The sequence below is a fragment of the Gopherus evgoodei genome, chromosome 3, assembly GCF_007399415.2.
Source record: "Gopherus evgoodei ecotype Sinaloan lineage chromosome 3, rGopEvg1_v1.p, whole genome shotgun sequence".
In the NCBI taxonomy this organism is placed as follows: domain Eukaryota; kingdom Metazoa; phylum Chordata; order Testudines; family Testudinidae; genus Gopherus; species Gopherus evgoodei.
In genome coordinates this window covers 137,520,146-137,543,844 of record NC_044324.1, presented here as the reverse complement: position 1 = coordinate 137,543,844, position 23,699 = coordinate 137,520,146, and the positions used below count along the sequence as shown (strand labels likewise).

At 42.4% G+C, this 23,699-nt stretch overlaps 1 protein-coding gene across 2 annotated transcripts in view; it reads left to right on the top strand.

Annotated features, from left to right (window-relative positions):
* RNASET2 (ribonuclease T2) overlaps positions 1–13,083 on the top strand; it is a 43,179-nt gene extending 30,096 nt beyond the window's left edge. For both annotated transcript variants that reach the window (XM_030556735.1, XM_030556736.1), the window contains 4 exons: positions 1,434–1,547; positions 8,533–8,578; positions 8,790–8,864; positions 12,549–13,083. In XM_030556735.1, coding sequence (XP_030412595.1) covers positions 1,434–1,547; positions 8,533–8,578; positions 8,790–8,864; positions 12,549–12,737 — 424 coding nt within the window. In that variant the 3' untranslated portion in view covers positions 12,738–13,083. The remainder of the gene's footprint in view (positions 1–1,433; positions 1,548–8,532; positions 8,579–8,789; positions 8,865–12,548) is intronic.
* Positions 13,084–23,699: the final 10,616 nt, after the last annotated feature.

Genomic DNA, 23,699 nt, shown 5'->3' with positions numbered 1-23,699 from the left:
TTTAGCAGGTCAATACTCAAACCACTGAGCTATCCCTCCCCTCTTTAGCCTTACTGTGCTCTGTGAGATAGGAAAGTATTACTTATTCCTAATTTACAGGTAGAAAACTGAGCCACAGAGAGACTAATCTATTTGCCAGGGTCATACAGTATGTCTGTTGCAGGGTAGGGAATTGAACACACATATCCCAGTCCCGGAATAGTACCTTAATCAATGGACCTCCTCTTTTTCTCTCTTGTATAGTTTATAGGACAGTCTGAAACTCTCTCATGCAGTGTTACTGAAATAAATGTTCCCAGTTCACCAGCCAGATAGAACTCTGTTTCTGTACTAAATAATAAAATCTCATGGAGGCAGGGCTTTTGTATTGTATATTCTACTGTATGTGGCACAAAATTATCAGACTTGAAAAATGCATCCTGTCACTGGATGGCTTCATAAGTCTTGTTTCAAAATCCACAAAACCATGGAGCACAATATGTAAAATGTAGCTCAGGTAGGCAACCTATGGCATGTATGCCGAAGGCGGCACGCAAGCTGATTTTCAGTGGCACTCACACTGCCCAGGTCCTGGCCACTGGTCTGGGGGGCTCTGCATTTTAATTTAATTTTAAATGAAGCTTCTTAAACATTTAAAAAACTTTATTTACTTTACATACAACAATAGTTTATATATATATATATTATATATAATATATATATTATAGACTTATAGACTTATAGAAAGAGACCTTCTAAAAACATTAAAATGTATTACTGGCACGTGAAACCTTAAATTAGAGTGAATAAATGAAGACTCGACGCACCACTTCTGAAAGGTTGCCGACCCCTGATGTAGCTGTTCCTAGTTCTGCCACTGGCTTACATTTAGGGTCTCAGTGGGCAAGTTAGCACCTCTCTTCTTTTGATCAAATGATTGCCTCATCCTGATATTTCCTTAGCAATTTGCACTAATAGAGCTGTGAAAATCTGCCATCCTACAGCAATGATTTCTCTTTGTGTTGTCTGCTTAACTACATGCTAGGGTTCTCTGCCTTATCTCATCTAATCGAGTCTCAGTCTGAGATGCTGGCACCGGGAATGGAAGGCTTCTCATTTTTTGCACCTGGCACCTATGGCAGAGTGAACAAGATGTATTTGTAGTAATCAGTATCTCTGCTGACTTGTATTGAGGTGCAGGGCGATACAGGGAGAGGATTTGGGGGTTTGGACTGGGATTTTTGCCTACACTAGCTGATTGTATGTGCGGTTGTTTACAGAGATGTGATGATTTTCTCCTGTTTCAGTTATGAACTTCATCTGTCAGATGCTTGTTCTTATGCTAATATTTGGATAAGAACTTTTTACCTTAAAGAGACATTCTCTTAGCATTCTGAGTATACCTGGGCAGATTCCATGTCTCTTAAAAACTGAATTTAGCTTTGTTCCCATAGGAAGCATGAGTGGGAGAAACATGGGACCTGTGCAGCCACAGTGGAGCCTCTTAATTCTCAAAAGAAATATTTTGGTAGAACATTGGATCTCTACCAGAAACTTGACCTCAACAGGTATGGAAATATACCCCTTTTGTCGGTTTATTAGTTTAGTGGTGCAAAAGGCTTTGATGTACACTTAACAACAAAGAAAAAACCCTAAAAATTTAACTCTGCAGTGGAAAAATGACTGTTGATGCCAGTTCTCTTTAATACCGTACTCTAGAGCCAGAGCAAGGTTTATTCTGTTACCATTTTAAGTTGTAGTGCAGTCTCCTTTTCTCATGACATGATACTAGGCACCAGTCCAACTTCCATTTCAGTCAGTAAGTGTCTTCATTGTCTCTAATGAGTTCAATTTTGCCATCCTTTTCAGGTAAAACTCCCATTGACTGCAGTGGGAATGGCAGGATTGGCCCTTGAGGTAGATTCATTTTTAGATACCATAGGCTGCCATTTGTTTACTGAAATCTTAATCCTGCACACACTTACACATGTGCTCAACTTTACTTCTATGAGTAGCCCTACTAATTTTTATGGGATTACCCACGGCAGTAGAGTTAAACATGTGCAAAGGCATTTGCAGTATCAGGGCCTGAGATATTTGCATGGTGTTATAATAGACAGTCAAATTGAGAGTCAAGTTTTGGCTACTATACCTTTTAGAAGTGCTGTAATGTAACCAGAAACATTATTGTAGATTTTTAAAAACCTATATACAACATAGTGGTTGAGAAACTAAATTTTACAATAGTAGTGCCAATTTTAAAAAATTCAGAAAATAAAATGCATGCATCGTTTCTCTTAGAGGAAGAGGACAAGTCAAGGGCAGAACTCTTGTTCAGCTTCTGAGAGAGAAAATAATAGACTAGGATTTAGGGACTATAAGAGGAAGGATCCAATAGAAACAGAGTACAGCCTGAAAGACCAACGTCAACCAATGCCAAAGCCCCCACCATGCACTCATCAGCAATTAACAGTGTGTTATGTCTTCCTATTCCTATTGGATGATCCCTTCTCACTGCTCCAACACACTGGTGGCTACACATTCACATTTTAGATGGGATATAACAACTTGTCCTAGCTCCTTAGATATACATTAATTAGGCGCACTTTTTAGAATTCCCCTCTGTGTAGTGACTAGCAGGTTGTTCAGCTTTTCAGTTCCCTGCCTGAATGTGCAAATTTGCAGCATACAGATGTCCTGTATGTAACTTACATGAAATTATCAGCCTGGGAACTGATTGCCAATATTTAAAGAAGAGAAATAGGATGACCCAGGGAATTACGTCTGACATCAGTCCTGGATAAGGTAATGGAGCGGCAGATAAGGGACTCAATAAAAAATTAAAGGAGGGTAATATAATCAACATGGGTTTATAGAAAATAGATCCTATCAATTTACCTCGATATCTTATTTTGATGAGATCATAAGGTTGGTTGATAAAGGTACTAGCCTTGCTGTAATATACTTAGACTTCCATAAGCTGTTTGTTACTGCACAATATTTTGATTAAAAACCAAGAATTATATAAAATTAACATGGTACACATTTAATAGATTAAAACATGGAAACTAGTGGGTCTCATGTTGTAACTGTAGCGGCTGTTTTTCTAGTAGGGGTCCTACAGGGATTGGTTCTTACCTCTATGTATTTTAATGTTTTTATCAATGATCTCGAAGAAAACAAAGTAATCGCTGATAAAGTTTGCAGATGACACAAAAATTGGCGGAGTGGTAAATAATGAGGAGGATGGGTCATTATTATGGATGTGGATCACTGGTAAGCTGGGAGCTAAATGTCAATGTATACATCTAGGAACAAAGAATGAAGACTTTATTTATACTGTGGAGGACTCTATCCTGCCAAGCAGTGACTGTGAAAAAGATGTCATGGTCATGGTGGATAATCAGCTAAACATGAGATACTAGTGAAACACTGTGGCCAAAAGGACTAACATGATCCTTGGATGCATGAATAGAAATCTCGCATAGGAGTAGAAAGATTATTTTACCTCAGTATGTGGCACTGGTGCAACCAGGGCTGTGTCCTGTTTTGGCATTCAAGAATGGTAGAATCATAGAAATGTAGGACAATGTCATCAAATCCTGCTCCCTGCACCGAGGCAGGATCAAGTAAACCTAGACCATCCTGACATCCAGCCTGTTCTTAAAAGCCACCAGTGATGGGGATTCCACAACCTCAGTTGGAAGCCTGTACCAGAGCATAGCTGCTCTTATGGTTAGAAAGGTTTTCCTAATATCTGACCTAGATCTCCCTTGTTGCAGATTAAGCCCATTACTTTGTGTCCTACTTTCAATGGACACGGAGAAAAATTAATCATTGTCCTCTTTATAACAGCCTCTAGCATATTTGAAGACTTATCAGGTCTCTCCTCAGTCTTCTTTTCTCAAGACTAAATATGCCCAGTGTTTTAAACCTTTCCTTATATGTCAAGTTTTTTCTGAACCTTTTATCATTTTAGTTGCTCTCCCTGTAAAATTATCTGTCATAGTGAGGTCCTGCCTAGCGCACCCTCCTGCAGCAGGCCATGGCACAACTGGCATGCCTGCCTCAATACGCCTGCCTCTTCAAATCCCCCACTAACTCTACAACAGCTCTCTTGCCTTAAGAACATCTTTCTCTGGGGCCATACTGCACATCCAAAGTCGTTCTTGCCAGGGGAGCAGCCTTCCCTCCCTCTGGACCTCTCTTTGTTCCCCCGGATCCAGCTCTCCAGCATGGAGATGTCAGCTGATGAGCCCCTCTACTTTTCCCTGCCTTCAGCCATCTCCAGCTGTTAGTTTCCAACTAGGCCACCAGGCACTTCCTTCTGCTTCTACTCCTCTTTTCCCCTTCAGCCCTCTGGCCCTGGCTCAGGGAGGTCAGCCAGCATACTCCTCTATTCTCCTTGCCTTCAGCCTTCCCCCAGGAAACACCTTCTGTGTCTGGCAACCCTTATCTCCTGCCAATCTTCTCCTCCTAAACAGCCCTCATGCAGAGTCTATCTGATCAGGTTTTGCTCCTCTCAGATTCTCTGAGGTTCTCTAACCCCCCAGCCCAAGGTGCTGCCCTGCTGTCTGAATTGGCCAAATTGAGAGCAACTGTTCTGGCACAGCGAAGCTGGACCTACTTCAGGGCCAGCCACCCTGTCACAGTACTTTACTCTTACTTTTTCTCAGTTTTCTGATTGGTCCAGTGCTGCTACAGAGAAAGGCAAAAGGAACAATCCTATGTCCCTGCCTGTTCACTGGATGGGGAAAATGCCTTCATGGCCTCATATCCGACAATCAAGATATCCTCTATAACAAGACAGCCTTCTAAGAGAAGGGAAAAAATCCTTCAGTACTTAACCTAAATTATCTTTTTTTTAAAAATTAGTTTTGTTGTTGCTGTCTTAATTCAAACAGCTCCTTACCAAAGTCTCTTACTCCCTTTACATACACAGAACAATATGAAATAGTGATTTTCATCCCCTCCAGTCTGTGTAGCTGCCTTCTAATATCCAGTCATATAGATTTTTTCTAGACCTAAGTCTCGAGCATTTCAAATGTAATATTAAAATAAGTTTAAATATGTCGATTGCCTGCATTCTATTGTCCTGGGTAGCTTTTACAATGGGACTAAGGAATGAGTTGCAGATGGAATGGTGACCGACAGTAGAACTTTGTTTCACAGCACAACATTCACTCAAAGAACGGAGCCTGAAAAATTTTGAAGTTAACAGCTAGTGGGTTTTTTCTTATCGCTTAAAAAAAAGAGCATTAACATTCTTCATTATTCTTCCAATGAATATTAAACATTCTTATTGCACTGATTCACAAAGTCCAACAGGAAAATTTACAGTTATAATTGCTAAAAGATTTCTTCTTTGAATTACTCTTCTTTCAACCTCTGGATAAAGGTACACGTTGTTTTGGTTTTTTTAAATTATTTTCTTTGAGGTAACAACTCCAGGCTGTTGTAAGAATAATATTGTATCTTTCTGATTATCAACCTGCAAAAATCTCAAATGACTGAGTTAGACAGTCACTTATTGGGAAGATGCCTTCAGTCAATTTGATTAAAACTGGTTTGTACAGGACCTGATCTTGCCAGGTGCTGAGCCCAATCAGCTTTCATTTGACTAAACCCTGAGAGCCGCTGAACATTTACAATTCCTCTTGAACTCCTATTGTTGGGATATGGCCCATTGATTTCCTTAGCAACTGAATTATTGAGCTCCTCATAGGATCAAGCCTAGAGGAATGAGGTACACCAACTTCAGGTTCTGGAGGCTGAAATCCACAAAGGGACTAGGCATCGCAATGCTGAGTCCATGGCACCTAACTTTTAGGCCCCCAGAAAAAACAGTAACAATGCTAAGTTAGGCATCTAGGGCCCCTATACAATGAATAGGGAGAGAGAGGTGCCTAAGAATCCACAACAGCCAACATGATAGATGGGGAGCTGCCTAAGATAATCCAAGGGGGCTGTATTAAGCTTTCTTGAGGATAGGCACCTAAGTCCAGGTTGCAGAGAGGTGCCTAAGAACACCTGCTTCCTAGAGTTGGATGGCTTAGGCAGAAATGAGTTGGGTGCCTGCCTCTTTCCACACAAAATACCCTAAGGAGGAGTGGATGCTACTCACCATGTAACTTTTAGCCCACTGGTTAGAGCATTTACATGGGATTTGGAAACCCAGATTCAATTCCCCCTTCTCTGCTAGAGGAGGAGAAGGGATTTTAAGAGGGGTCTCCCATCTCTCAGGAGAAGGCTTTAACCACTGACCTGTGGGGTTGTGACAGATATTCCAATTTCCTGCAGTATCTTTGGCACAGCTTATTTATTAAGTGTGTGTATCACTGTGGGCCAGGGACTGTATGTAGTTCCATTGGGGAGGGTAACCGCAGCCCCTCCAGGAGCTAAGAACAGTGGGCGGTGATTAGGCAAATTCACTCAAATCGTAATGCCTCCAGGGAGGCACCACCTCCTAAATAGGCTCAGTTATGCTAGTTCAAGCAGCATTCTGCAGAGGCCAGCGGACAAAGAAAGGACTTTTGGTTAATACCCTGAGTTTAAACTGACTCAGAGTCTTCATTCTGATCCAGCAAAGACAAGATGTCTGGTCCAAAGGGGGCCCCAATCCTTAGGAAAGGTTTCAAAGGACTGACATGGATCAGAGCCCTTTTTGGAGATTGGGGTGGGGGAGCACAGGGAGGGAATCTCTGATAAGCTTATTAGCGTATGCAGGTTCTGTTATTGTTTGTAATATTTTCTCTGTAATGCTTTCACCTTAAAAATAAATGTGCTTGCTTAGAAAGGGGTATGTAGTAACTTATACCTGTAGGCAATTATGCTGTTTATAACCTCTGAGGAAAAAAGCAAAGCAGGCCTGCTTAGGCAATCTGCCTTGCTGGGGAATTCACAGTGTAGGCAGGGGACTGTGCTCCCTGGAAATACTCTGATCAGAAGGCAAGAGGGGTGATGGCAGGGGAGCGGGAAGCCTGAGAGTGAGTGCGCTTGCTGGAGCACAAGGGAGAAATACAAGTGAAATTGCCTTGAACCATGACGGGGATACGTAGATGTGGGGTTCACTCAGTCTCTCCTGTTGAAACTGTGGATAAATGAAAGGTTAGAGCTGGAGTATTGGTCGCTGGGGTCTCCCACCTCCCAAATGGGTGCTCTTACCACTGTACTACAGAGTCATTCTCTCACTTTCTCTGGTCCAATGACATTTTAAGTATTTATACACAGTGGAACAGTCATTGGAGGAGAGAGAATGAGTCTGTAATCTGTTGGGTAGGGCACCCAGCTGGGAGACCCCGGGTCCAGTCCACCTGCTCCAACCAATATTTCATTATTTATCCACAGTGGAACTGCTTCATCAGGAAAGCTTGAAAGAACCCCACATAGGAATACCCTAGCTCAGTGGTTTGAGCACTATCCTGAAAGGTGGGAGACCTCTGTTTTAAATCCTTCCTCCCCCTTTCACAGAAATTGAACGTGGGGTCTCCCACCTCTCAAGTGCTTTAGTCACTGCGCCAAAAGTTGTAAGGTGGGCAACGGCACCACCACCTCATCCTCCTCTGGCAGAATTTTGAATGGGACCTTTTAAGCACACCTGCTGGATTGGGCACCGCTTCTACTTAGGTGGGCTAAGGACTATCTTCCCCTGATTCATGGATCACTCAGACTTAGGCAGGAAACAGGTATCAGAACACCTAGAGGAAGGCAGCAGTGAACATGCACAGAGGCAGGAACATAGGTACCTGCAGAACTTTTACTATGAAAAACTTAGGTGCTGAGTGAACATGGGTTCCTACAGCATTCAGTGGGAGTATTGAGGATCTCAGTGGAGGCAAACTTGGGACTTAGGTGCCTAAAACATGACCTCAGATGTCTAAAGCAGGGATCCACTAAAGTACTTTGGCTCATCCCACCTGTCCTGCTTAGCTTTATTGAATAACTTATAATTTAAAAAATATACTTTTAATATTAAATTAACTGGAAAACTAGTTTGATTATTCTCAGGTGACAATGGTCCGGAATAGTGAGCCACACTCCAGCTGCTTTGTGCTCTGCCACTGGTACAAAGTGACCTTAAACTTAGCAAATCTCCCCATGTACGGGGATTTCCAGTAGCATACAGTGACCATAACAACTCCTTCTCCTCTCCCTCCCTCTGGTCAGCTGAGGGAAAAGAGATGTGACCTGCTGCTCTAACCTGTATCAGGTGACTGGCACACCATAGCCCATGGATTTGGGGAGTGCAGAGAATGCCGGGGCCCCTCTCCCAACTGCAACTGTGAATCTGGCTCCAAGTTAAAGTCAGTTCAAGCAGGAGAGGAGGGAGTTCTCACTGCACCAGCCAAGGGGTAAGGGAAATGCTAGTTACCCAAGCTCAGGAAAAGAGGGGAAGTTGAGCTTCTCCCATTCTCCTTGCTTTAATCTGTCTGTCTAGCTCCCTCACTAGGATTTTCTGTTTACCCATTGATTAGCTGTAGTATATCTACATGCAATGACTCCCATGAAATGTAAGACGTATTACTCACAAAAAGTATTTTGTATTCATTTCAGTTGTCTCCTGAAAGTTGGGATAAAGCCAAGCAGTACCTATTACCAGGTAAGAAACTGTCATACTTATAAAGTCATTTTAATGTACTGCTGCTAGGAGTGAGTAGCTTCAAACCTGCTGCAGATAAGCAATCTCTTCTAATTGTATAGGTGTTTACAGTTGTTTTTCATGCAAAAGGCTTTTTGTGACTATACAAATATGGAATTTGTTGAAGTGATGCTATATGCCTTTCAACTCTCTCTGGCTTTTAAATCTTCAGATGAGAGCCATAAAAGAAGCCCTTACAAGTGTTTATGGAGTAACACCAAAGGTTCAGTGCCTTCCTCCAGAAGAGGTAAAACTTTCTTTTATTATTTCCCTTATTGATTGAAGTAGTAAACAAAAGTTTACCTGAATGAAACTAAATTTATTAACTTTTGATGATTTTCCTCTCTCTTTTGCTTCTATGTTGGGACATTCCAAGTATCCCCTGAAATATGTTTACTTCAAAGCATACAGTACTCAGCTAAGGCCAGATTTTAGCTCTGTTCTATTCAAAATAAAAAGACTGCACCTGGTATCACATGTGGATCAGGCAAATTGAGAGGCTTACTCGGTGTCCCCAAAGAATTCTTGTTCGGATAAGTTTAAATAAAGTTTTATGGCTTTTCCTATGATTCAGAAAGACAGGGCTAAATGGTCTGCCTTCTTCAGCCAATGCTGCCTAAAATCTGGTTCTATTTTCCCTTTCAATGCCAACAACTGATCTGTAAGTTTGCATGCAGTAGAGAATTTAGTGTTCACAATCATTACATTATAGCACAAATATAATTCTACCGATCTGTACCAAAGTAAAATAAGCTATATATTTAAGCTACAAAACAATTCACATGACATTGTGTTTAGTTAGCTATATAGCTGTGATTTCCCCCTCCCTTTTAACTATCACTTTGTGATGTGACCTTTCCTAAAAAGGTCACAGAACAGCACTAATAATCACTAGACTCCCTTTATCAGAGTTTAATAAAGCTGTTTTGCTGGAAAACATTTGGCGGAGTTAGCCCACACATGCAGAAAGCTATTTCATGAAAACCTTTCCAAGTTAAAATTGCTTTTAGAGTTGAATATCTTTTGTGTTGACAAGGTGATATGCTTTAGCAATATTCTGAGTCTTTGTGTTCAGCCTCTCCTTTCTCACATTTAAACCCACTAAATCATAGGCCATGGCTACACTGGCACTTTACAGCACTGCAACTTTCGCGCTCAGGGATGTGAAAAAACACCCCCCTGAGCTCTGCAAGATACAGCGCTGTAAAGCCTCAGTGTAATCAGCGCTGCAAGCTACACCCGTAAGGGATGTGGTTTACGTGCAGCGCTGGGAGAGCTCTCTCCCAGCGCTGGCGCTCCGACTACACTCACACTTCAAAGCACTGCCACGGCAGCGCTCTGAAATTTCAAGTGTAGCCATACCCATAGACTCTAAGGTCAGAAGGGACCATCATGCTCATCTAGTCAGACCTCCTGCACATTGCAGGCCATAGAACCTCACCTGCCCACTCCTGTAATAAACCCATAACCTATGTCTGAGTCACTGATGTCATCAAATCATGATTTAAAGACTTCAAGTTACAAAGAATCCACCATTTACACTAAATTAAATCTGCAAGTGACCTGTGCCTCATGCTGCAGAGGAAGGCAAAAAAAAACCCCAGGGTCTCTGCCAATCTTACCCAAGGGAACATTCCTTCCTGATCCCAAATATGACGATCAATTAGATCCTGAGCATGTGGGCAAGACCCACCAACTATCAAAAACAGTTGCCTCTCTTTTAATGTTTTTTTAAACAACAAATGAAAATTGGAGTTTTGCTATCAATTTCAATGGGAACAGGAAGTTGCTCCAGTGCTTTTAATCAAGGGAGGCTGTATGTGGGAATGGGTTAAAGACTGGTTATCTCTATTCTGAAAAGGAGTATTAGGAGAGACAATGACAGTGGTGCAAACAGTGATTGCTGTCATGGAGACTGCTCAGATGCTGCTATCACTCTTATATTTGTAATGCAACAGTGTCCAAAGGTCCCAGTCATGACTGGTGCCCCATTGTACTAGGCACTGTGCAAATGTATGCAGAAATATGTTCCCTGCCTCAAAGAGCTTATGGTCTAATAACAGAGCAACAAGCGGATATTAGATGAAATAAAAAATGATAAAGGGAAATACATCCTTATAAAGCATGTAATCAAGCTGTGAAATTTGCTCCTGCACAATATTTAGGTAGTGGCTTAATTAAGAAAAAGATTTTTACTAGAGTCTCCTCAGGCTTCTAACTCTATTTCAGAATTACCTTGGGTCTGAGTTATAACAGTTTCTTATTGTGTATGCGAGAGGGCACAGATACAGAAGTGTGGGATTGCTGGCAATGACTGGGTTGAAGGCGTATGATTAAGACAGCAATAATAGTTGCAACAACATTGGGACCCAGTCTGCAAACACTTACTATCCAATAATGCTCAGGGCCAGCTCTAAGCACCAGCAAACCAAGCATGTGCTTGGGGAAGCATATTTTCAGGGGGGAGGCATTCCAGCCATCTTTTTTTTTTGGAGGGGGGGGAGGGGGCACTTTGAGTGGCAAAAGCCTAGAGCCAGCCCTGGCAGCAGCAGCATATCATGCGTGGAAAGTACTCTGGAGCACCATGGGGGAACAGTGCCCGCACCTTGTGTCTGTGCCAAGCAGGCTCCGAGCAGGGGACACTCAGGCTGGGGGCTGCCCTGCAGGGCACATGGAGCCGCCTGCAGGTGCCGCAGGGCAGCCGCTCCCCCCGCCAAGTGCCGCAGCTGGGGCTGGGCAAAGTGGCCCGAGCCACCCAGGGACTGCGGCAGGGCGGCCAGAAGCAGCAGCGGGGTCATAGAGGGCGGGGCGCTGCCATGAGGGGCCACATCCCGCTCTCCAGGGCTCCGGTCCCTCTGGGGCTGCCCTGCCCTGGCTCCTCAGCCTCCTGCTGGGGCCGTCCCCGGGTCCTGGAGGCCAGAGCCCTGGCTGGAGGGACCCTGGACTGAGACATGGCTCAGGAAGCCAACTGCTTACCCCAACCCTGCCAGCGCCGGACCAGCTGGAGGCAAGGGGGGAGTGGGCGGAGTGAGCATTGGTGGGGGGGAGCCCAGGGCTGGGGCGGCAAGGGGTACAGGTGGGGGGGTGGGAAGAGAGAGCCCAGGGCTGGAGCGGCAAGGGATGCAGATGGGTTGGGAGAAGAGAGAGCCCAGGGCTGGGGCAGCATGGGGTGGTGGGGGAAGAGAGAGCCCAGGGCTGGGGTGGCAGGGGGTGTGGGTGGGGGAGTGGGGAGAGCCCAGTGCTGTGGAGGAAGGGGATTGTGGGGGGAAGAGAGAGCTCAGAGCTGGGGCGGCAGGGGGTATGGGTGTGGGAGGGCACTGATGGGGGGCAGGTGAGAGCCCAGGGCTGGAGTGAGAGGCAGCTAAATTTTTTTTTGCTTGGGGCCGCATAAAACCTAGAGCCGGCCCTGATAATGCTTGCCACTGTAAGTTATCCTACTGAAGTCAGTGGGGCTTCTTCTGGTAGTAAGCACTAGGATCAGGAGTGTTTACCAGATTGGATCCTTGATTTATGACATACACCAGGTGTGTATGCATTTACTTCATTAAAAAAAAATTCCAATATATTTCTTCATTTTGCAGGGTGCCCAAATACTACAATGGCAAGAAAACTCTTTATCTGTGTAAATTAGACCTTCCTTCTAGTAAGAATCTTATAAAATGATAGCCAATATCCTAGGTACCCAAATGGATTCATTTACCTTCACCCTTTGTGAATTGCATAAGGGGAACAAGGAGTCTATACTATGAACTGCATGCAGTAGATACTTCTAGAAACATCATCCTTCTGTACCTTTACAGTGGCATATATCTTCAATATACCATAAGAACAAGCATTCTATAGCTAGAGGATTAGCTTATTGTCTCCTCTACAACAAGAAGCCTCTGTAAGTGCCTTTAAAAGCTGAGTATCTCATTTTTACTGTTTCTAGGGTGAAGAAGTGCAAACAATTGGTCAAATTGAATTCTGTTTCACCAAAGAGTTGGAACTGAGAAACTGTACAAACTCAGAGGCTGAATCCTATGTAATGCCAAACAACTGGCATTTTGGACCTGAGGAGTTGTCTGTCTGTAATGATACCCTGACGTATTACCCTGCACAGGTTCAGTTTTACAACTGAAGCTTCTAGAACTTGAAATACTCGGTAACATACCTTTTTAAAATGAGATACTTTGCAAAGCAATGGAAAAAGCTGTTTTGAGTAAGTGATACTATGCTCGCCTACCTCACAGCAGTGTTGTGGGGATTAATGTTTGAAGTGCTATAAGTATAAGGTGATTCTTTTGTTTTTATGAGGCAATGGACCAGATTCTAATGTCAGTTACATAGCTGGAAATCTACCGCAATTGCACTAGTTTAACTAAGGTTGGAATCTGATTGTGTTTTTTACAGTAGGAAACACTGTTTAAAAGAAAAATGATGTCTCAATGTTCAGAATTGCATTAAATTCCAATTCTTTATCTGGGCATTCTTTTTGTTTGTTTGTTTGTTTGTTTTTTGGAATTGCAAACAGAGCATGAATTAATCCCTCAGACCACTATAAAAAGATTCTTATTTCTCAGAGTTTCTTGGGAGAAAAACTTATTCAGACATGATAACTAAGGGTCTTGTTCAGAGTTCCTTATTGAAGCAAAACGCTGATTGGCTTCAATAAGAATTTTGCCTGGGAGTGCTGGATAGAGGCCCTGACCTATGTGGTGTTAAGCCCCTTTTAGATCCATTTAAGTCATTGAGCATTGTGTGTAATTGTTATCTCGCAGGACTGGGCTTGTTATCTTTGTGTTGTCTTGTTTGGTGAATGAAAAGCTAAGATGCAAACTTCCAAATATGACCAGTGACCACTGATGTTTTTGGTGCCCCAGTTTTTGGCTGCCCTTTTCAAGATGCCTAGATTTCCCTCCCCTCCAGGTTGTGAGCATCTGTATTTCCCATTGGTCTGAGTTGTGAGTGCTTGGCTAGTCTGAAAATTACACGCAAGATGTATCAAGGTATGATTCCCCACTCTGAACCTTAGCATCCAAAAGATAGGGTACCTGCATGAACCCCTCTAAGCTTAATTACTAGCTTAGGAATGATAGAGCTGCCACCACCCAAAAATATAGTGTTTTGGGACACTTTCTGGCCCCCAAACCCTTCCCTGGGGACCCCAAGACCCAAAACCCCTTGGGTCTCACAACAAAGGGAAATAAACCATTCCCTTGTCCTTTCTTCCTCCCAGATTCTCCCCGCCCTGGGTTACACTGGGAGATCACTGTGATTCAAATTCCTTGAATCTTAACACAGAGAGGAATCAGGCTTTTCCTCCCCCCCTTCTCTCCTTCCTCCCACCAATTCCCTGGTGAGTGCAGACCCCCTCCCCTTGGGTCTCACACAAGAATTAAAAAAACAATCAGATTCATAAAAAGGAAAAGCTTTTAATTAAAGAAAGAAAAAAAAGTAAAAATTATCTCTGTAAAATCACGATGGAAAATGTTACAGGGTCTTTCAGCTTATAGACACTAGAGAGAAGCCTCCCCCCAGCACAAATACAAGTTGCAGCAAACAGAGATACAATCCTTCCAGCAAAATACACATTTGCAAATAAAGAAAACAAACATAAATCTAATCCACTTTCTACCTATTACTTACTATTTGAATAGAAGAGACTTTTTCAGAAGATTGGAGAGTCTGTATACATGTCTGGTCCCTCCCAGACCCCAGAGAGAACAAAGAAAAACACAAAAAGCACAAACAAAGGCTTCCCTCCACCGAGATTTAAAAGTACCTTGTCTCCTGATTGGTCCTCTGGTCAGGTGTTCCAGGTTTACTGAGCTAGTTAACCCTTTACAGGTAAAAGAGACATTAACCCTTAACCATCTGTTTATGACAAGATGGCTGACTGGCAGCCAAAAATGGAGACACCCATAATCAGTAGCTAGTTCTGAAACTGCTAGCCTGAATGACTCCATATTCTTCTGACATATCTGATAACACCAAGCCCAAATGTTTGAAAACCTGAATGAGACAGGCCCTTAAAAAAATCAAGATTAAAAAATTGAATTCTGTTTATTTGCTCTCTTCTAGCTTGAGTTAAGGTTCATAAGTCCAAGCTTTTCTCCACAATGGCTAGAACATTTTTTTAAATGAAAACTGAAATTCTCAAGTAATCACATGACTCCAGGAGCTGAGACTTCAAGAAAAAACACCAAATATTGTGAGATTTGCAATAAAAAAATGCAAGAGTTGGCAGCATGCATAGCTATCAAATTTTAATTATATAACATGCAATAAGGTTAAGGTTTTTCATTTGAGTCCCAAGTATGTATTGCATCTAACACAGAGAAGTATTTTGGTGCTCATGTTTTAAGTTGCTTTTGAAGGAATGTGTGGTCTGGGAAATTATACAGGTGGACTTGCACCTCTTCAGATGTAATTCAGCAGAATGCAGTACAGTGTCTTCTGACTGTAGGGGAAAATTACTGTAGAAACATGAAATACTATATTAGTGTTACCAAAATATCGGGTTTGCCTAGCTGAGAGCCAATAACAGCCTGACAGGGATAAGGAAAAGATGCTTTATTCTGCAGAAGAAAGGAGAGCCTTGCACCTTGGTACAAAGACTCTCCCTCACACAAATTTCACCAACTTTTTATACACTTTCAGACAAAGACCCTTGCGTGTTAACACTTGATTGGTAGGTGTCAAACCCTGCACTTCTGTTATCTGGTTAGTAAAAACTGGTTTGGAGCGAGTTTCTTCTGCTTTAAGGCAGAAGAGAAAAGACAGTTCAAAAGTTCAGGGTACTGTGTACGTGAGGCTTCTGCTTCCCCCTACTGGCTGCTTGTAAGCTGTTAAGGGGGGCTACCAGTAACTTTCACATTAGTAAGTAAAATTAACATTTCCTCTTAGAATCAGGTTGAGTAAATTTAAATGGTTTATTTGGTTTTCCTCTGTCTCGCTCCTTTGTGCCATCCCATATTTTAAAAAGCCCACTACAATAACATTCAAAATGCCATGGTAATTGGGCAATTACTTCAGAATACCATAGAACTTATTCAAATAAAGGAAATATTAATAAACCATGCAGATAAGTACATTCCATGATCTGTTTAATTCCTTTTCCTGCTAGCAAGAGCTTCCTGGATTCTGTATTTTCTTTTCATTATGAAAGAGGGAACTTACTAATGTGAAGTATTAATGTATAGACTTGAGCCATTAAAATTCCTCTTGTCCTACAGGAAGGGATTCACCCCTTTCCTCCTCAAATTTCATGTTATTTTTTTTTTAAGTGATGTTCAATAGAACTTGACTTGATAGGTCAGGAACATAAGAACAGCCATACTGGGTCAGACCAAAGGTCCATCTAGACCAGATACTGTCTTCCAACAGTGGCCAATGCCAGGTGCTTCAGAGGAATGAACAGAACAGGTAATCATCAAGTGATCCATATATCTCATATGAGGAATTTTAAAGGGCCAGGACTTTTTGCATTGTTGCATCAATAAAGAATAAATCACATTAACACTTTAAAGTAACACTTTAATATTGCAAAGCAAACTGACTTCAAAGGATGCTGGTATTATGTGGTTTGATACGTTTCAGTGATTCCTGTGTGGGATGACTGAATACACTATTGAATTTTACTAATAAATATTAAGAAACAAATTCTGTTCTTCATTTTGTAGGTGGTGACTCCAGCTGAGTTCTGTGGGACTTTTGCATGTATATGAAAGAGCACAGATTGGCTTAAAGATCAGAAATAATTCACTGCTTATCAGTATTACTTTGGACTGAATCCAGAGATAGTCAGTGAAACTTTCAGGGATGGTACTTTGTCTTCTGCTAATGCTGTGAGCATTCATAGTTCTTTCATCAGGACTGATTTAGTAATGAACAAGGTATGAAATGATCAGTAATAAGAGGAAATCTTTGTTTTGGAATCTTTTAAAATTTCAGTATGTATGTTTGTCCAGTAACACATCTGTTTGTAATGGTGAGTGCTAGTGCAGGATTCCTTAATGCAATGATTTTCAGTAGAACTGTGTTGGTATTGTTGAATAGCACCAACCAATACCAGTAGCCTGAGGAACTTCTCAATACACAGTAAAGAGTTACAGGGACATGGCCTGCTAGTGGTAAGACCCAAAGTCAGGGCTGGCCTTACCGTAAGGTGAACTGAGGTGGCTGCCTCAGATGCCAGACTGTGGGGTGGGATGGGGGTGCCACTAGGACCCAGAGTGTAGAAAATTGTCTCTGCTGTTGGTGATATGTATTCTCTCTGCTCGAGATGCACAGAGATGGTGGAGTGCTGTGCTGGAGGAAGGAGGGCAAAGGAGACTTAACAGGCAGGCAGGAGAAAAGGTGAGTGGGGATAACAGAAAGCAGCAGGAGCTGCAGAGAGAGAGAGAAGGAGGAGCCTCTTATCTACCTCTCTAGCACTCCCAGGATCCTGGACTGATTAACACCAGCTTCTCAGGAAGCTTCCTGTTTCCTGCTGCTTCCCTGAACCCACTTGAGGAGAATAGGCAGTCAACTGAAGTAGTAGGAGCCAGCTAGGCCCTTAATACGCTGATATCTTCCCTCACTCAGGCCCTGCCACCAGCCTCCTTATTTGTCCCCTTCAACTGAGTGTTGAGAGCCACTATAGCTGGCACAGAACAACAGTCATGAGTGAAAGAAGAAAATGCCCCTCTAGGGCAGCATTCAGAAAAAGAAAGCAAGCAAAGGAAGCTTTTCTATCTAAGCAGGCAGGAGCTCTCCTGAAATATATAGACAGAAATGTTCACAGTGAGCCTTCCGGCCCCAGTGAGGATGAGTGCTGAGGAGATACCTGATCTTCTAGCTAGTCAGAGTGCAGGTGACCTGTCAGCTACTGCAGCATCCATATCTCCAACTCAAATGAATGTAACCATGCACATTCTTGAAGAAAAGTGTAGATCAGAGAAGAGTGTGGTGGAGGCACAAGAAACAGCTGCTGCTGAGTTTAGTTCCTTAAGTCTAGATGATCCAGGACTGTGGACTTGAGCAGTAGCCTGAGGAACTTCCTTGCATTACATGGGCCACAGCAAGTGAAAAACTTCATATTCCCCAAAGACAATGAAAATAGAAGTTTCCATCCACTTAAAATTTTTGAACAAGGCATTTTAAGTTATTAGTTCTCCTTTATTGGGGTAGGTAGCAGAACAGTACCATGAGAGAGTAGAACAGGAAGAAGGCAGAATTGAGATCTTTCAAAGTTTTGGCCCAAGCAAAGGGACAGGGGGACGTTATTTGAGCTCCCCGCCTCAGGTGCCAAAATGATGTGGGCCGGCCTTGCCCAAAGTTAATTTTACATCAGGCTTTTGGAAAATACATTTTCAAAAGCCTGATGGAAATGTTTGCATGAAACTGAACAAATATGTTTGCTGACTAATGATTTCCTGTAAAGTTGTGAATCCAAACTACAGTACTGTGTGAAGTGCACGAAACTCAAAGTGAAACGAACCTTCATCCTAAAAGCTTGCACTACATGCAGAATGCTCATTAACATTCCATTTTAGGTCCTTAAGTTTTCCTCAGTCCATGCCAGAATTTTCCAAGCAATCGTAACAGTTGAGACTTACCTAAAATGCATGAAATAACGAGAACATACTTGCTTTCTGAAACCATTAATATGGCTTTTTTCTTCTAATTATGGAGAGCTATCTTTGACAGGTAGGGAGACAGGCAGAAAATTAATCCCTGCTGGGTGAAATTCTGTTCTGTGCAGAAAACCAGCACAAAGCCTATGTGCAAAATAGGGCTTCAGTGGTCAGGGGCGGCTCTAGGGATTTTGTCACCCCGAGCACGGCAGGCAGGCTGCCTCCGGCGGTTTGCCTGCGGAGGGTCCGCTGGTCCCGCGGCTTCAGCGGACCCTCCGCAGGCATGCCTACGGGAGGTCCACCGAAGCTGCGGGACCAGCGGACCCTCTGCAGGCAAGCCGCTGGAAGCAGCCTGACTGCCGCCCTCACGGCACCAGCAAAGCGCCCTCCGTGGCTTGCCGCCCCAAGCACGCGCTTAGCATGCTAGGGCCTGGAGCCGCCCCTGTCAGCGGTGCATAAGCTTTGCGCTGGTCCCTTACGCAGGGTAGATTTCATCCCAGTATGAACAACAAGTGCTATTGCCAACCCCAGGGATTTAAAAAAGAAACCCATGAATCAGTCAGCTGGGTTCTTTTTATTTGTTTTCTAGAGCTGCATCCGTCAGGCTCTGTGTTCAAGCTTTCCTACAGACCCATGAGGGCTGGAAACATTTCTTCTTCAGTGAAAGCTGTGATTCTCACATAACACGAATCTAGGAGCCAGGGCTTAAATACCACTTGTAGTGAGACTCATGATATAATCATAGGAGTTGGCAACACTGATAAGCCCTCCCACTTCAGTTATAACTTGGGCACTTGAAAGTCTAAAGCTACTGTTTTTAAGTTAGTGTACACCTCAAAGGCTTCAGCAATAAGTACTCTAGGGTACCTTTTTAAACTGCCTTCATTTTATTCTGCTATTGGAAAGTTATTGGCCCAGTTTTGACATTTTGTAATACTGTCCATTATCAAAGCTACAATCAGCAGCTTTCATTCATAATTCAGGATATAATGATGGAGTTTAACTGGCCTTTTGAAAGTCTTTTTGAAAAACACGTAAGTTGTAGAATAAGAGCTTGATTACATGTGGAAGCTATTGCAAAATAAACTAGAGTGTGAACTTAACGTGCAATAACTATTCCATGCTAAATCCCCATGTGGACACTCTTATTCTGCACTAAGGGTACCTTTTTGTGGTTTAGGCTAATCCACTTTAGGTTAATCAAAGTGCACAAAAGGTATGTTTAGTGTGGAATAAGCGTGCCTACACAGGGAACTATTGCTGAATAGCTATTCCAAGCTATTTCCCAGTGTAGACAAGCCTTAAGAGTCACTTTTGCTAGGTGTAGAAAATGCTTATTAATTGGGAGTTGGCTAAAAGGGTACCTGATCTGCGTTCTCCATTGCCCCAAGAACTTTCAAGATACTACATCTAAGTATCATTGTTAACCTTTTTATTGGAGAGAAAACAATGACATGATTCAATAGCTGCAGTCTCCCCAGAATCTCTCATGGAGATATAGTTTAACATTTTCTATCACTTCCAAGTTTTATTATTAACTCAACTCTGTCATTAACCCAGCTAAAAGAAAATAGAATGCTCGAGACTTGACAATAAATATGGCTTCCTTGGAGCCTACATTTTCTGCAGGCCTTTGTTTAATGTTAACAAAAGTAGATACAGCATGGAAAAAATCATACCAGCAAATGCCAAATGCTGTACTGTACAGTTATCAGTTGTTGTTTGGCTGAACTTCTGCAACTTTTTCTCAGTCATACTGATACCTGGCTGTCAACAGCCAGGAAGGTTTCTCAGAATTGAGAAGTGTCAATAGAGTTGTTGGTTCATGTTGTACAGATTGTTTAGTGGACGTTTAAATCAATAACATAGAGTTCAGCTTTCTTCTTCTTTTCCTGTATCACAGGATGCTGCTAAGAAAAATATCTTTATGTATAATGCCAAACAAAAGTGGGGGGGGCGGGGTAATGTTAATACCTATAGCAATTCCCTGTAAAGACTAGAAATCTCTAATTCAAACCAGTTTTAATAAAATCTAGGCGAAACAACCAAGAGTGCAAATATGTACTTTAAATGCAGGGAAACAAGAAACCAATTGTCTAGATGTGACAGGCTATCAGGTTTCAGAGGGGTAGCCATGTTAGTCTGAATCTGTAAAAGCAGCAAAGAGTCCTGTGGTACCTTATAGACTAACAGACGTTTGGGAGCATGAGCTTTCGTGGGTGAATATCCACTTCGTCAGATGCATGTCACCCACAAAAGCTCATGCTCCAAAACGTCTGTTAGTCTATAAGGTGCCACAGGACTCTTTGCTGCTTTTACAGGCTATCAGATAACCTTGCCAAAGTGAAATATACATAGATAAAGCCAACTCTTCCCAAATACAGAACTAGTGAAGACAGACAAACTGGGAAGAACAAAGCACATTGCCAACAGAGAGGAATAATTGCAACTAATGTAACAGAGGAGAGCTTGTGTTGACAAGCACTTGCTATGCTAGTGTACAAGCTTCCCATTACTGTGAGAAATATATTCCATACCTTATCACAAATGTGAGACTTTTCATTTAAAAAACTACATAACTGAAGGAGAAAGATAGCAGAGATAGCATCGTGCTAAGTAGAAGCCTGCTATTGAATATAAAAAAATTAAAAATAATCATGAGTCAATACAGGAAATTAAATACCAAACACACGCTGAAGTCCTGTTCTGGGCACATGCATTTACCTTAGAGATCCCCTCCAAGATTTTGGGTTCCGTTACACTTCGGCCACACTTACGTATCTCATATTAAAAAAATACTTTGAATTTGCTTTGTCACTAACAGCTTAACAAAACCCTACAGCTGTTAAGTATAGTACCTTGGTTTTGGACTAAACTACCTGCTTAATTTCAAAGTCCTGCTGCAAGCCTTGGAGGTATGAGGATTCTTCATAAATAGTCAGAATGTTTGTATTGGAAAGCATAAGGCAACCTTAATATTGAGGTCTTTGTTGCTCACTCTACAATCCAAAACATTACAAAAATCCAGGTGTAGTACAGGATATACTTAAGTCTGGGCCAACATCTGACAAGCTCTCTCAATTTATCCACAGATATCTTAACACTTAAGAACATAAGAACAGCCATACTGAGTCAGACCAATGGTCCATCTATCCCAGTATCCTGTCTTTTGATAGAGGCAGGTGCTACATGCTTCAGATGAAGAGAATAGAACAGGGTAACTTACTGAGTGATCCATCCCCTATCATGTAGAGCCAGCTTCTACCAATCAGAGGTTTAGGGACACCTAGAACATGGGGTTGCATCTCTGACCACCTTGGCTAATAGTCATTGATGGATGTAGTCTTCATAAATCTATCTAATTTTTTTTTGAACCCTGTTATACTTTTGGCCTTCACAACATCTCCTGGCATGAGCTCCACTGGTTGAGTGTGCGTTGCGTGAAGAAGTATTTACTTATGTTTGTTTTAAACCTGCTGCCTATTAATTTCATTGAGTGAACTCCTGATTCTTGTGTTATATGAAAAGGTAAATAACACTTTTTCCTCCACACCATTCACGACTTTATAGACCTCCATCATATCCCCCATCAGTTGTCTCTTTTCTAAGGTGAATAGTCTGTCATTTTAATCAGGGAGCTGTTTCATATCCTCAATCATTTTTTGTTGCCCTTCTCTGTACTTTTTCCAATTCTGATATATCTTTCTTGAGATGGGTTGACCAAAATGGCATGCAGTATTCAAGGTGTGTGTGTACCATGGATTTATTTTGTGATGTGATATTTTCTGTCTTATTATCTATCCCTTTCCTCATGAGTCCTAACATTCTATTAGCTTTTTTGACTTCAGCTGCACTTTGAGCAGAAGTTTTCAGAAAACTATCCAGAGTGACTCCAAGGTCTCTTTCTTTAGTGGTAACAGCTAATTTAGATCCCATCGTTATGTATATAAAGTTTGAATTATGTTTGCCAGTGTGCATTACTTTGCACTTAATATTGATTTTCATCTGCCATTTTCTTGTCCAGTCTTCCAGTTTTATGAGATCCCTTTGTAATTCTCTGCAGTCAACTTTGGACTTAACTAGTTTGAGTAATTTTGTATTGTCTGCAAACTTTGTTTCTGTCAGCCAATGGTGATGAGGGCAGGCAAGCCTAGTGGCTGGAGCAGGCAGCAGACCTAGTGGCTGGAGTCCAAGCCAGAGTCAGTTGTTAGGAGACAAAGCCACAAGTAAAACTGGGAGGCAGAAACTGGGTGCCAGAGCCAAGGATTGAGCTGGAGTCCATAGTCAGGAGCCAAAGCCAAGGGTCAAACCAGAGGGCAAGAACTGGAGCGAGCATACTAGTGGGCAAGAAAGGGCTCAAGGCAGAGGCAGGACAGAGGCAAGGCTGGGTGCAAGGGAGGAGAAGCAGGATCAAAGTAACACAGGAGCAGGCACAGTGGTAGGCATGAGTAGCTGCTGTCTTAAGAACCAGCCTGCTGGCCTCTGCAGCCAACCAGATTGTGTGGCTAATCAGGCTGCCTGCTGCAGACCAACTGCACCGACGAGGCTCCCTAGCAGGCTTCCTGTTTCTGATGTATGTAAAAAAATATTTGCAGTTAGTGTCTTTTGCTAGCCGCTCTTCAAATACTTTTGTGGCCTGCCTAATTATACTTGACTTACCAAGGTTTATGCTTCTTTCTGTTTTCCCTGGCAATTACCTTTCTAAAGAGAATACACCACCTCCATCCTCAGTCATGTCTGCATTCTTTAAAAAAAAAAAAAATCTACCATCAGCCTTGCAGAGCCAATACAGCTTCAGGAGAGTGAGCTAGATTCTTTTCTGGCTCATGCATCATCAAGAAAATCAACTCAATTCAAATAGCAAGATCACCTGTGCTACCTCACTGATTTAAAATTATGTGGTTAGTTCCATCTGTGTCACCTCATTGAAGCTGGTATGCAGAATTTTTATTACTAATAATGATGCTGTTGCCCATTCTGACACCAGTGGCCTGTTTGGACATCGGTGGTGCCCCTCTGCTGAGCGGTAGATGTTCAAGGCCTTGCAGGTTAGTTTCCAAGTAGGGAAGAAAGATGAGTGATGCTGAGTCTGGTTTTACCTTGTGTAACTTGCTTTATTTCCACAGAAGCAACAGTCCAGAAATGAGATGGTCAGACAGCATGCAGGGCAAGCCCTTCATCCAAGAATCTCAGCCCAGTGCCAATGTCCAGATCTCATGGTGCAACTCTACCTCAGGAATGGCTTTGAATGCTGATTAGAGTTAGAAAGCAACTCTCCTGCTTTTGCACAGCTTCCTCTCTCCCAAAGCTGCTTCTATGGACAGCCTTGCATAATCCAAAGCTAACACCACCACATGTTTTATCAAAAGTTAAAACTTCCTCTCAAGCTAAAAAAAAGAACCTGGAGGATTGTGTAATAGCACCACAATATCATTGCATGGAAAGTTGTTCAGGCCAAGAATTTAACAAGATTCTTAAAGGGT